The 14,210-nt window shown below is 46.8% G+C and overlaps 1 protein-coding gene and 1 long non-coding RNA gene across 2 annotated transcripts in view; one reads left to right on the top strand and one right to left on the bottom strand.

Moving 5' to 3' along the window:
• The window catches only part of LOC102547822 (uncharacterized), a 92,465-nt gene that overhangs the window by 44,886 nt on the left and 33,369 nt on the right, over positions 1 to 14,210 (bottom strand). The gene's annotated exons all lie outside the window — the stretch shown is intronic.
• LOC148001639 (methyltransferase-like protein 27) lies at positions 2,875 to 13,086 on the top strand. Its single transcript, XM_087582037.1, has 4 exons — positions 2,875 to 2,880; positions 10,598 to 10,747; positions 12,232 to 12,808; positions 12,940 to 13,086. The coding sequence occupies exons 1-4, from the start codon at positions 2,875 to 2,877 to the stop codon at positions 12,957 to 12,959; spliced, it is 753 nt and encodes a 250-aa protein (XP_087438163.1). The 3' UTR covers positions 12,960 to 13,086.

Below are 14,210 nucleotides of genomic sequence, written 5' to 3'. Positions count from 1 at the left end.
CAACTGCCAGCAGCAGCTGATGAACATGACGGGGACTAGAGGGACTGTAGGAACAGTGATGAGAATATGTCAGTTTCCAGAACACTCCAAAGTAATACCCAGAGAGTCTGCTAGGGTTGGGCGGTTTTCATGAACACGTGATCACAGGCATTGGCCATTCCTCTCTATCACACAGAGAATACAGATGAGGCATCTACAGGAAACTCCCACATTAGCTTGAAGATACTCTAAACAAGGAGCGGACTGCCCACAGACCTGTGAGCTTGGGGCCAGCTGCATAGCGCCTTGTTCCTGAGTTGCTTCTGTGAGGACATTCTAGAGTCCTCCGTCCTTAGGTGTATTTCGTTTGCCTTCCACAGCCTCACGCCCCTAGTTTTCAGTTTTGGTTTGGTTTGGTGGGGAGTTTGATGGTGGTGGTGGTGGTGGTGATTGGTTGCTTTTCCCCAGCAGTGAATTTCGGGGCTTTATTGTGTAGGACAGAAGACCACACTTCCACCTGCCCACCCACAAACTCTTACACCGTTGCTGCTCTGAGATCACGGGCAAGCCCCTTCATGATCTCCACTGGAGATGGAAGAGAGTATAGCGGGAAAGCTTTGAGCTTCCTTAAACACGGGCACCATGATTGACCGTGCATCAATACAGTACAGGTAAAAAAAAAAAAGTCACACTGGAGTCTACCGCTATGCTGGTTTTCCCCTTCTTAAATGTCTTTGCTACTTCACTGTCCAGTGACTTCTCATTCTTTTTAATTTCTTGACTTGTACGCACATGCACCTTGTATAAACAGAAATGTCCTGTATCTGCAACACTGTCAAATGAAAACTTGGTGAGTGTGAGTATCCATACTTACAGATGCAAATGTATTACTTCTCATTAAAAATGACACCTAAAATTAGCATACTATGGTTTTAGAAAGAAAATTTTTAGAAATTAGCTTAGAAGCCAGATGGGTAAACCCAGTCCTGGAGAGATTGCTGAAACACAAGTAAACAACAAGTATAAACAAACAAATAAAATGAACTACAGGCTAGTGGCTGAAATGCCCCAGGTAACCTGTAGCAGACAGGAAAACATTGGGGCAGGGAGGCCCAGGCTCAGTCAGAAACCAGTATGGCCCTCAGGTCAAAAGAGTTGGGCTAATCTGAGCTACAACCCAAGGGTCAAACATCAAGCTATCCAAAAAAAACCTAAATAAGCTATCTGACCAGCAAAGCAGACATTCTACACAGTGACAAGCCACCTTTATGGAAAACAAACCTAGAACTATACCACAGGTGTACCATTTCCTCTTGGTTGACACCATATTAGACTTGAAAATTACATTATGATTATGTGTAAATAAGAACAGTAATAAAATGCTTGTAAACAATAACAACTCCCATTTGTCTGGTAGATCAACCCCCTACAACTTATTTTGCCAGTTAATTTCAGCTCATGATAAATGGGAGGGATCCAGGCAGGAGTGAACCTCTACCCACTTTGCAGAGAGGAAAACAGAGGCACAAGGACAGAAAAATGACTACAGACCATAAAGGGGGAGTCAACTTTTAAAATTCTCTACTAGTGGTTTTGTGTGACAGGTTTGTTTTTTAGTTATAAGGCAACTCTTTGCTCCTTCCAATCAATTTTACGCTTTCTAAGTATAACTATATTTAAGGTACTATGAAATGCTGGTGATTCTTAACTTGCTTCTCCACCGGTGGACAAGTTCCTGCTTAGAACCTTTGGCTCTGACGCTCCAAAAGGCCATTTCCTTTCTGAATCACACGCCACAGCTGGCAATAGATGACAAACAATTTAGAAAGCCAGATAAAAACATAGCCTTCTCTGCTAAAAACTAAACATTATCATTCAGAGGGGCCAGGACAATGGAAATTACAGGACCCAAGGGCAGGCAGATGAAAGGCACCAGGTTCCATCACCAGAGAAGGGTCCCTGAAGACAGCAGGGCCTCAGAGCAGTCAAGCTGGACCTGGTCTGTATTGCCTGAGATGGGGGATGGAGAGGGAAGCCTGGGGACCCTCTTTCAATACCGTCACAGAGGTTCTCATAGAGCTTGTGAATCCTCCCACCAGGTTCTGGAACTGTCCCTCCATGCCCGGCAGTCCCCAAATTCTTGAATTTAGCAGAATATTGACTTCTCAACCCCCTTCACTGAAACCCCAGATCCCAGGGCTCCCTCTACCCCAGGGACCCTACCGTCTTACTGTTGGTCTGGTCTTCCATGTCAGCATTCTGGGCTATTGCACCCAGTTACTGAAACGTGGGTCTAAGTGTTTCTGGGAAGGCATTCTGTGGATGTGGTAGACAGCTACAACTTGACTTTATACAAGAACACGCTCAATACCGTAAGGGAGCCTCAAGCAAGCAGTTGAAAAGCTAAGAGGAAAAGACACGAGAGCAGGCTCCCTCAGCTGACACACAGATTGTGAGACCTTTCCAGGGAAGAGGTGAGAGGGAGGGAGAGGAAGAGGGAGGGAGAGCACTTTGAATCTTGGGAAAGAATGAATAAAGAAGTAGCCGTGAGGGAAAAAACACAGACACAGATCTTGGGTGACGGTAGAGTGGACAAGTGAGAAACCCGTGCTGTTGGCTTCAGACTGACCATTTGATCCTCTTCGAACTCTGTGGACCCCCGTCATCCTTCCCGAAGAGGATTCTGGTCCTGACCTTATGTATCCGTGGCCACAGCTTCAGTTACCTACAGGAGCGGATACTTCCCCTGCCTTGTTCCGACACCAAATGCTACCCGAGTTCTTTCTTAAATCTCTCTCCTGAGCATCTCAAACACGGGCAGTCTTCCTTTATCCAGTTCTCTTCAAGGATTCCCAAGTCCAGGATTGGAAGAAAACTCAGCATAAAGCGATCACCATGCGGGTACGAAGACCCACATGAGAAAGCTGAGTTCAGTAACACATGCTTGCATCCCCAGCGCTGGGGCAGTGGTCAGAGGCAGACAGATCCATTGGGTTTGCGGGCCAGCCACCCTAGAGTACTTGGTGGGCTTCAGACTCAGTGAGACTCTGTCTCAAAATAAATAACAGCGGGGGTCTGGAAAGATAGCTCAGTGGTTAAGAGTACTGGCTGCTCTTCCAGAGGACCCAGGTTCTACTCCCAGAACTCACCCCGCAGCTCACACCTATTTATAACTCCATTCCCAAGGACTCTGACACCCTCTTCTGACCTCTGCTGGCACCAGGCATAGAAGCAGAGCTCAAACATACATGAAGGCAAAACATATACATATATATAAGTAAATAAATAAATAACCAAACAAATCACACACATGCACATGTCACACATACACACACACACACACACACACACACACACAGAGAGAGAGAGAGAGAGAGAGAGAGAGAGAGATCGAGAAATCCCAAGTTCAAAATGTCACATTCATCTACCAAGTTATTCAAGGCTCTCTCCCCTGTTTCCCTCTCTCTCCCTCCCTCTCCCTCTCTCCCCTCCTCTCCCCCCTCCTCTCCCTGTCTCTCTGTGTATGGGGTGGGGGTGGGTGGGGGTGGGGCATCCTCCTTCCTTCCTCTTCCTAGTTTTGATTCATTGTCCAGTTCTGTGGATCTTTTTTTTTTTAAAGATTTATTTATTTATTACATATAAGTACACTATAGCTGTCTTCAGATGCACCAGAAGAGGGCATCAGATCCCATTAGAGATGGTTGTGAGCCACCATGTGGGTGCTGGGATTTGAACTCAGGACCTCCGGAAGAGCAATCAGTGCTCTTAACCACTGAGCCATCTCTCCAGCCCTAGTTCTGTGGATCTTACTTCAGAAGTAACACTCACACATGCACATATGCCTTCAGCCCCTGTCCCACCCTAACTCAGACCACCATGCTGACTTACACCACCACCCTGGACTCCTACCTGGTGCCTTTACTGTAACACACCTCAAGTACTACCTTCAAATCTAACCATCTTCTCCGACTGAAGTCCTGAATGGATTCTGCAGGGACGATGAAGCAAACATACTTGCTTGTGTGGCGTGGCTTCTACCTCCCTTGCCGTCATCACTGACTTCTGCAAACTGACCATTCCAAACGCCATTTAACTTCCCCTCCCCCAAGGGCTGCTGCCCTCTCTATGTGGACACCTCTGCCCCCTCTTGTTCCCTGTCTCCTCTCCATCCTAAGAGCCGCCAGCTCCCATTCTCTAGACGGCAGAGGCTAAAACGGGCTGAGAAAGTACAGGAGGATTAGCAGGAGAAACTCTCTGCTAAGGGGGAAAGGGGGAAGGCACGGAGACCATACCTTGAAGTTTAACACTAAGGGAGGGAGGGAAGGAAGAAGCTTCATTGTAAGAGTGACATCACAGAGAGACAGTCCCAGGCAGCCGATAACCAGGACAGCCTGGGCGAACATGGCCTTGGCAGTGTGGAAACTCAGCTACAGCCTGCACTGTCTCTAAAGGAGGATGACAGGGTAGCTCAAGGCTGCTCCAAGGCCTCAGCCCAGGGGACCTTTTGGAACAAACAGTGAATCAGCAGGAAGAGGAAAGAAGGACAGAGGGTATTGGGTGCACAGATATGATTTAGAAAATTCTATATGTGTGTATGAAAATGTCATAATAAAACCCATTGTTTTATACAATTAATACACACTAATAAAGAAGACCTACCCAGCTCTCACTTTGAATAGTAGCAAAAATATATTTCCCTGAGCTTAAAGCTGATTCCTAGATTACTGAAAATTATCAGAGAACAAAGACTGAAATGCTTTCATAATTTCTATATACATTCTAAAGATGATGAAGTTATTTTTACCATGCTATGCTTAATAAGACAGAAAAGTATACCAATATATTCTGCAGTGTTTTGAGTAATACGATAGGATGGACATCTACCTCTTAGGGTGGCTAGTCTCCAAAAGGCTGGAGTAGGGTAGCTCAGTGGTAAAACACGTGCCTGTTATATTTAAGGCTCTTAGTTCTAGCCCTAGCATTGAGGGGGAACATTTCTAAATGAAGTAAAAATTGAATTATCATATCGCCCTTCAACATCCATTCTGAGAGTATACCTGTCTTACTCCGGGTTTCTATTGTTGCAACAAGACATCATGACCAAAGAAGCAAGTTGGGGAGGAAAGGGTTTACTTAGCTTACACTTCCACATTGCTGTTCCTCACCAAAGGAAGTCGAGACTGGAACTCAACTAGGGCAGGAACCTGGAGGCACGAGCTGATGCAGAGGCCATGGAGGGGTGCTGCTTACTGGATTGCTTCCCCTAGCTTGCTCAGTCTACTTTCTTATAGAACCCAGGACCACCAGCCCAGGGATGGCACCATCCAGAAGGAGCTGGGCCCTCCCCCACCGATCACTAACTGAGAAAATTGAGAAGAGCTGGATCTCATGGAGGCATTTCTTCAACTCAGTCTCCTTTCTCTGTGATGCCTCCAGCTCGTGTCAAGTTTGACACACGAGATCAGCCACTACAACTGACCCCATGTCGACTCGACACGCAAACACATCACTATAAAGCTAAACTTACTTTCTTATTCATCCCCAAGGTCTAAAGTTGAAAAGTCCCCCAGCCTTTACAAATTCAAACGCATTAAAACTTGAATTCCTTTAAAATATCTAATCTCTTTTGAAATCCGTTCTCTTAACAGTAGGCTCCACTAAAATACTTTGTTACTTAAAGAGGAGGGAAAAAAATCAGAGCAAAAATCAAACTCTAACCTTCCAGTGTCTGGGATCCACTCACGATCTAGACAGCTCCGAAAGGCTTCAGTTGCTTCTCCAGCTCTTTTCTCTGTAGCACACACCTTGTCTTCCAGGCTCCTGTGCCTCTGCTCCACTGTTCTCGGTGGTCATCCTACGGTACTAGCGTCTCCAAAACTCTGAGGTCTTCAGCTGCACTTTCACAAGTAGCCTCTTAAAGGTTCTCTTCATGGTACCAAGCCTCAACTCTGCACGACCCCTTCAGGCCTAGGCCTTCAGCTGCACCTCACCAACGGCCTCTCGCAGTGCCACGTGTCAGCTGCTACCCCTTCACGTTTTCAAAACCAGTACCACCTGGGTGACCACCTGGGCTACCAAGTCCTGCAGCCATGAGATACAAGCGTGGCTGCCTCTGGAACAACACAGCCTCTCTGTGCTCTCAGGAAAACACTTCACAGAATAGTTCACCTCAGTGATGCTGGCCTCTTTATCACCGCTAATTTCTCAGCTCCAGCTAGCCAGCATCGATTGTCCCGGTAATGCAAAGGTTTCGTCTTAGTAATTCCGGCATCTTGTAAATCACAGCTGACGAACAAGCCCTACATATCCAGAGCCACAGAACCTTCACAATGAAAAGAGCAAACAGACTTGATAGAATCTTTAATCCTCCCTCTGAAATTCCACAAGCCAGGCCTCCATCTTCTGCACCGCTCAACATTCTTCCAAGCTCCTACAGAACATCCCACAGAGCTCTTAACACTAAATGGCTCTTCTAGCCCAAAGTTCCAAAGTCCTTCTATAGTCCCCCTAAAAACATGGTCAGGGTTGTCACAGGAATACCTCACTGTGCTGGTACCAACTTGTTTTAGTCAGGGTTCTATTGCTGTGATGAAACCCCATTACCAAAAGGCAGGTGGGGAGGAACGGGTTTATTCAGTGAACACTTCCATAACACTGTTTATCACCAAAAAAAGTTAGGACAGGAACTCAAACCAGGTTTGAGGCAGGAGCTGAAGCAAAGGCCATAGAGGGGTGCTGTTTACTGGATTCCTTCTCCTGACTGGCTCAGCATGCCTTCCTATAGAACCCAGGACCACAACCCCAGGGATGTCACCACCCACAATGAGCTGGGCCCTCCTCCCTTCAGCACTAATGAGAAAATGCTCGGTAGCTGGCTCTCATGGAAGCATTTCCTCACCTGAGGCTCCGTTCTCTGTGCTGACACTAGCTTGTGTCAACCTGACACACAAAACCAGTCAGCGCAACATCCAAAGGAAATGATACCACCACTCAGACAGACATCTGCCCTTCTGAGCTTCTGCTACACAAACCATAAGGAGTGTATGAGGATGCTGTGGTACATGAAGACAATGCAATTGACCTTAAAAAAAGAGACACTGCCATTAGCCACGCCATGGCGAACCTGGAGGACATCCAGCCAAGTTAAGTAGGAAGAAAAATTCTGCCTGAGTTCCCTATTACATGGGACCAAAAACCAAGCAAGCAACCAGTTGGTGTCCCTGGGAAAGATCACGTCTGACACCCACAGCTTTCTTCTGTTCATGGCATATGGTTGAGACCTTGTGGGATTTTCCCTGTCCATTGCTGTCATCCTTGCACAAGTAACATTATATACATATGGAGCAGGCTACATTCAGGGATGTATATGTGTGTATACACATACTTATGCATATATAGACATACACATCACATACAAACACATATATATACACATGCAGTAACAGTTTGTGAAACACAAGACCATGAATTTGAAAAGATTCAGAGGGCAAGTGGGAGAGATTGGGAGAAGGATGAGGGAAGGGAGAAATGTAATTAAATTATATTGGGGTTGGGGATTTAGCTCAGTGGTAGAGCCCTTGCCTAGCAAGCACAAGGCCCTGAGTTCGGTCCCCAGCTCCAAAATAAAATAAAATAAAATGTAAATTAAAAAAATTATATTGTCAAAAATAAAAGAAAATCAATCTATAGATAAAAAAAGATTATAGAAAAGAGAAACAAAGTAGTTTGCTGTGTGTGACTTGTTACAATCTTTTTTTTTTTTAAGATTTATTATATGTAAGTACACTGTAGCTGTCTTCAGACACACCAGAGAGGGCATTGGATCTCATTACAGATTGATGTGAGCCACCATGTGGTTGCTGGGATTTGAACTCAGGACCTCTGGAAGAGCAGCCAGTGCTCTTAACCCCTGATCCATCTCTCCAGCCCTTGCTACAATCTTCTTTCCAGGTGATTGTAAATTGAATACTGATGTCTTTTCCCAACGAGTACTTAATAGTCACAGGAAAAGAGCAAGCAAGTGATAGGGGATGTCTGAGAGAGGGAATAAAGCAGTGCTTACCACAGGAGGAAGGGAATGGGAGGTGGTCCAGGTTTGAACAAGTCTGGAGATGTGCGTGTGCCCCCAGCACTGCACTGCAGTTAACAGATGAACAGAATCAGCTACACTTACTGCTGGGGCAGGATGCATGAGCTTGTGTTCATTTTCTCTCTCTCTCTCTCTCTCTCTCTCTCTCTCTCTCTCTCTCTCTCTCTCTCTCTCTCCCCCTCCCTCCCTCCCTCCCCAGGGTTTCTCTGTGCGGCCTTGGCTGTCCTAGAATTTGCTTTGTAGACCACCTTGGCCTTGAACTCACAGAGCTCCACCTGCCTCTGCCTCCTGAGTGCTGGGATTAAAGGTGTGCACCACCATCACCTGGCTGCTCACGGTTTTCTACTTTCTGCGATCTCACAGCATCATGCCAAATTTGTATACACAACTTTAAGATTTTTTTTTTAATCTAAAGGAAGGGTTGGAAGAGTAGCTTTGGAACTAGTAAATCAAGAAAAAGAAAATGGAGGCTGGAGAGATGGCTCGGCAGTTAAAAGCACGTTGCTCTTCCAGTGGCCTCAAGCTCAGTCCCCAGCGCCCACATCTACCTGTAACTCCAGCTCTAACGGGGTCTGCCGCCTCTGTCTGGCCCCGTAGGCACCCACACTCATATGCACATGCAGTCATATGCAAATAGACATACGTGATGGCTTGAATAGGAATGGCCACCATAGAGTATCTGAATGCTTGGCCCATAAGGAATGGCACTATGAGGAGGTGTGGAGGAAGTGTGGCCTTGTTGGGGGAAGTGTGTCACTGTGGGGGCAGGCTTTGAGGTCTCCTAGGCTCCAGCCGCACCCAATGCAGAAGACAGTCTCCTCCTGGCTGCCTGCAGATCAAGATGTAGAACTCTCAGCTCCTCCAGCACCATGACTACCTGGAAGCTGCCAGCTTCCCACCATGATGATAATGGACTGAACCTCTGAAACTGTAAGCCAGCCCCAATAAAATGTTTTCATTTATAAGAGGTACCTTGGCCATGATGTCTTTTTACAGCAATAACACCCTAATACAACTGTCTACAGAGTGAGTTCCAGGGCAGTCAGGGCCTAACACAGAAACCCTGTCTCAAAAAGAAAAAAAAAAAGTCACTTCTCGGTTAGCCAAACAATTACAATTTAGTCACTTTCTGTTTTTTAAGAAGAACAAAATTAATATAATTATTCTAATCAAGGGAATTTGGAGTGAATTACAGTCCAGAGCCAGTTCAGTTAAATATGACAGTTTCTGGGTCCACCAAGATCAACAGGACTTCATGGTGCTAGAGTATACACACATATACACTATACAGGCAGACTGAGAAATATGACCAAAAGCAAATGGCTGCCAGATACCTGGTGGCTATGGCCTATAACACCAACTACTTAGGCTGAGACAGGAGGATCACAAATTCAAGGCTAGCCTGGGAAACATTGAACTTCTATTTCAAAGTAAAAGTATTAAAAGGGTTGGAAGTATAGCTCAATAGTAGAGTGTGCGTGCGTGTGTGCGTGTTTGTGTGTGTGTGTCTGTGTGTATGTCTGTGTGTATGTATGTATGTATGTGTGTGTGTGTGTATGTGTGGGTGTGTGTATGTGTGTGTATGTGTATGTCTGTGTGTGTGTGTATGTCTGTGTGTGTATGTCTGTGTGTGTGTATGTGTATGTCTGTGTGTGTGTCTGTGTCTGTGTATGTATATGTCTGTGTGTATATGTCTGTGTGTGTATATGTCTCTGTGTGTCTGTGTGTATGTCTGTGTGTGTATATGTCTGTGTGTGTGTCTGTGTGTATGTGTGGGGGTGGGTGGGTATGTGCGTGTGTGTCTATAATATACAAATGTCTCAAAGAGCTGGATTAGAAGTTTGTTGTGTTTTCTGCCTTTGGCTCTGAGACCTTTCTGTTGGTAACTGAGAAGCATGTCACTTCACAGCCTCACATTTGTCTTAACTAGAGGAACCTCCAGCTGCCATGCCTCTCTGACCGCTCAGAGTCACATTTTAGTCTGTCCCTACAGCCAACACTTCCTCTACCCTTCCCAGGACCATTGCCAGCCCACCCTCAGCTATCTGTGCTTTTCCCTTCCCCACACCGCCAAGCAAACACGCCTGTTGATCCATAATTGCTTACACTTCTATATGGCTACTTCTGCCTTCCCAATGTAGCCCTCTGATAGCCTCAGGCCATCTAGAGTACTGCTCCAGATGAACCTTGTAGTTAAATGGTTAAAACCATGTCCCCTAATCTAAGGTTTGACAGGTCAGTCTTTCAGGCTGTTACTGGTTGGGTGACACATCCTGGCCCAGCAGCCCTGGCTTCATCCACCTGGAGCTCTATTTAAATTACCCCACATTCGCTGCTAGTTCCACGGCAAGCTGACGTCTAAAAGCAAGAGCATGTATTAGTACTTAATAAGCCAGTTTCTAGATTGCCTTTAGCTGAAACCAAAGGTACAAATTGATTGAGTCTAACACAATTTCTTACCGATGTACTTGGAGAGGCCCATCCAATGGGGCTGAGAGAATTTCCCTGTGTCCATTATGCTTTCTGCAGTGGACGCCGAAGTCGGGAACTTTTGCATATCAGGACGGCACGTGCAGCATCCCAATCATTAAGAAACGCAAGGAGGGAGACATAGAAGAACTCGCTCTTGGCAAATACATAGCAGCCAGAACCCTTAGCCCAGCCCCCAGCCAAACTGCGGTGAGCTACATATATTTGACTAAAAGAGGAAAAACCCGGGAGGAGTCGTGCAGAGAACCACTGCGTGCAGTATTTAGAAGACACACATGCATCCTTTGCTGTTCTAGTAGAACCTCCCCCCTCCCCCATTTTGAATTCTTTTTAACACAGAGGTTAACCATTTAATCACCAGTTATTTTTGTTTCAATTCTTTTCCTCGAAGTCATGTCTTTTCCACCAACTGGAAGGGGAAAAAAAAGTTGTTTTGGACAGAGTCTATGTAGTCCAGGCTTCTCTTGAGTCCACAGTCCTCCTGCCTCAGCTTCCCGGGTGCTGGTGTTATAGGTATGCAGAGCATGCCAGCTCAGTGGGAAACAAAAGATTAAGATGTGTCTAACTCACATGTTAAAGGATGAAAAAACGGGGCTCATTTTTGTAGCAGGAGGAAAATTCAACATGAACCAGCAGGAACGGTGGAGTTTGGACAGTGCTTAGAATCCCCTGGGTTAATCTGTAACGGGCAATTCTCCTCCTTAAATTCCCCCAATGACTAAAATTTGGTTGTAGTAATTATTTAAGAGCTCCTTAAGGAGAAGAAGGAAGATAAAAACGTGAGATCGAAATGAAAGGGCTCTAATTTTGTGGGGATTTGCATAGCCCACTGGAGGTTACAGATAATACTGAATGTAACTGTTTTGCCTGTCTCTCTTTCATTCTGTTTGACAATCCAAGTAACGACACGGGTGCGGGGCAGTGAGGGAAGGGCAGAGGGGGACTGATTTTTCTTTCTTGATTTATCCTGAGTTGGTGTTAAATGGGTGGGAAACTCCCATTCTCCACAGGGCAGGGCAAGGGCTGGCCACAGCGGCAACAATTCACTAGGCTTGGGAACAACCTTCTCTGTGGCACAGGGACATCAGAAGCCATACTACCGGTGAAGCACAAGCTAGAGAAATTAATTTATGGGGGCTCTGGTGACAGCAGATTAAAATGACTGATCTAAAATTCCAAGACAGGCTGCAGACATGGTTCAGTGGTTAAGAGCACTGGCTGCTCTTTCAGAGGACCCAGGATCGATTCCCAGCACCCACATGGCAACTCACAACCATCTGTAAATCTGGCTCCAGGGGAATTGGCACCGTTTTCTAGCCTTCAGAACACCAGGCACACATGTGGTGTACAGACATGCAGACAAAACACACAAACACACACACACACACACACACACACACACACACACACCAAAGAGACAAACGTTTACACTCCGGTATGAGACTACTCATGATCTTGGTCACTTAGGTATGCTTTCCTTAGCTCTGTTTGTTCACCTGAGAAATGACCACGATAACAGGACGTCTTGAGTTTTTCCAGATCTAAGCTTCTGATGTCCAATGCACGTTGAGTCTTTGTGTTACCAGATAGATTAAAAATTCCCAATTCCCCCCTCCACTTCCCGCACCTCTGCCTGGAGAAGCAGGCTCCGTAGGGATGTGGCTGCTTTGAAGTATCGAGCCCCACGCCTTGCTGTGGATTGTCTCAGTCAAGCCCTTCAGGGCCCACCCCATGATGCCCTGATCCTGGATGTGGCCTGTGGCACTGGCCTGGTAGCTGTGGAGCTACAGGCTCGGGGCTTCCTTCAGGTGCAGGGGGTGGACGGAAGCCCAGAAATGCTGAAGCAGGCCCGAGCCCGTGGCCTGTACAACCACCTTAGCCTCTGTACCCTGGGCCAGGAGCCGCTGCCCTACCCTAAAGGGACCTTTGACGCCGTGATCATTGTGGGCGCTCTCAGTGAGGGACAGGTGCCCTGCAGTGCCATACCTGAGCTCCTAAGAGTCACCAAGCCGGGTGGACTTGTTTGTCTGACTACCAGGACCAACCCTTCCAGCCTTCCATACAAGGAGGCGCTGGAAGCCGCCTTAGACTCCCTGGAGCAGGCTGGAGCGTGGGAACGCCTGGTGACCCAGCCTGTGGACCACTGGGAGCTAGCAACTTCAGAACAAGAGTCAGGGCTGGCCACCTGTGCCAACGATGGCTTCATCTCTGGCGTCATCTACCTTTACCGAAAGCAGGAGACAGCCCAGGGTGAGAGAGGGAGGCTCAGTATCCAGCCCCTAATTGACCACTGATCCTCTATGTATGGTCTTAGCCCAGTGTGTTTTCTTGGCCTTCCTTGCTCTGTCTGTAAAATGGGTCCATCTTCCCAACCATGTTAGGTATACCCCAAAGGGACTGAAAGGACTCCTCTAGTTTCAAGACCACAAGACTGGAGCGGTCATTAACAGTGTTTGCTCCTCAAAGCATGAGAAACTGAGATACCTGGCATCTTCAGCATCCAAAATCAACTTCACATGTTACAAGCATGCCTGTGTGTGATGCCACTATTGGGGTAGCGAGATGGGCGGGTCCCTCAGGAGGTAACTGAACCAAAACTCTCCACTCAGTGAGGCATCCTGTCAAGTAATAAGGCCGAGAAGTGAGAGTGACCGGGGGTGGGGAGGTGGGGGGGTGGGAGGGTGGGGGGGATTATGGATGACCTCGATCCAGCCTGTCCATGTGCGGGTGCGCCCGTACACTCAGGTACACAAGCTACATACCAGAGACAGGAAAAATAAAAATAAAACAGTAAAGAGAAAAAAAAAAATTCCCAATTCCCTTTGCAGTCTTTGGCTTTTGTTGGTTTGAGACAGGGTTTCACTCTGGCCTCAAACTCAAGCAGATCCTGTAGACAGGGGCCCACTAGGCCTATCTTGTCATCCCCACCCCCGTCCCTTTTCTTCCTTTATTATTTTGAACAACACTGGAAGCAAACTCCAGGCCCTGGACCATTGCTCTCCACCGAGCTACATCCCTAAATCTATCACCAGTGGTTTTAAAATGTAAATAAGGGAGTGGAGCGATTAAGAGCACGAGGACCCAGGTTCAGTTCCCAGCACCCACATGGCAGCTCACAACTCTCTGTAACTCCAGTTCCGGGAGATCGGACACCCTCTTCTGAATACCAGGCACATATATGATGCCCGTACATATATGCAGCCGAAACACTCATTCACATAAAAATAACTCTAGACGGGCACGGTGGCACACGTATTGAACCCCAGCACTCAGGAGACAGAGGCAGGCAGGTCTCTGAGTCTGAGGCACGTGGTCTACTCAGTCACTTCCAGGATAGCCTGGGCTACAGAGAAACCCTGTCTCAAAAAATGAAAATAAATTTTTAAAAATGCCAAATGTAAATAAAAAAATAACATGGCATTCCACCTATCGGGTTAGTAATAACGAAAAGTTTGGAGATACCCAACAAGGGTCAGGTGTGCAAACACATGTGTGTGTGTCCAGCAGAGGGGCTGGACACGGCTCAGTTATAAAGCACCGACCTTGCAAGCACAGGTACCTAGAGCAGTGGCCAGAACCCATGTTTAAAAAATACAAAATAGCTGGGTAGTGGTGGTGCACACTTTTAATCTCAGCACTCAGGAAGCAGAGT

Source organism: Rattus norvegicus, chromosome 13 (assembly GCF_021556685.1).
Source record: "Rattus norvegicus strain SHRSP/BbbUtx chromosome 13, alternate assembly SHRSP_T2T, whole genome shotgun sequence".
Classification (NCBI taxonomy): Eukaryota; Metazoa; Chordata; class Mammalia; order Rodentia; family Muridae; genus Rattus; species Rattus norvegicus.
This window is presented reverse-complemented; position numbering and strand designations above follow the sequence as displayed.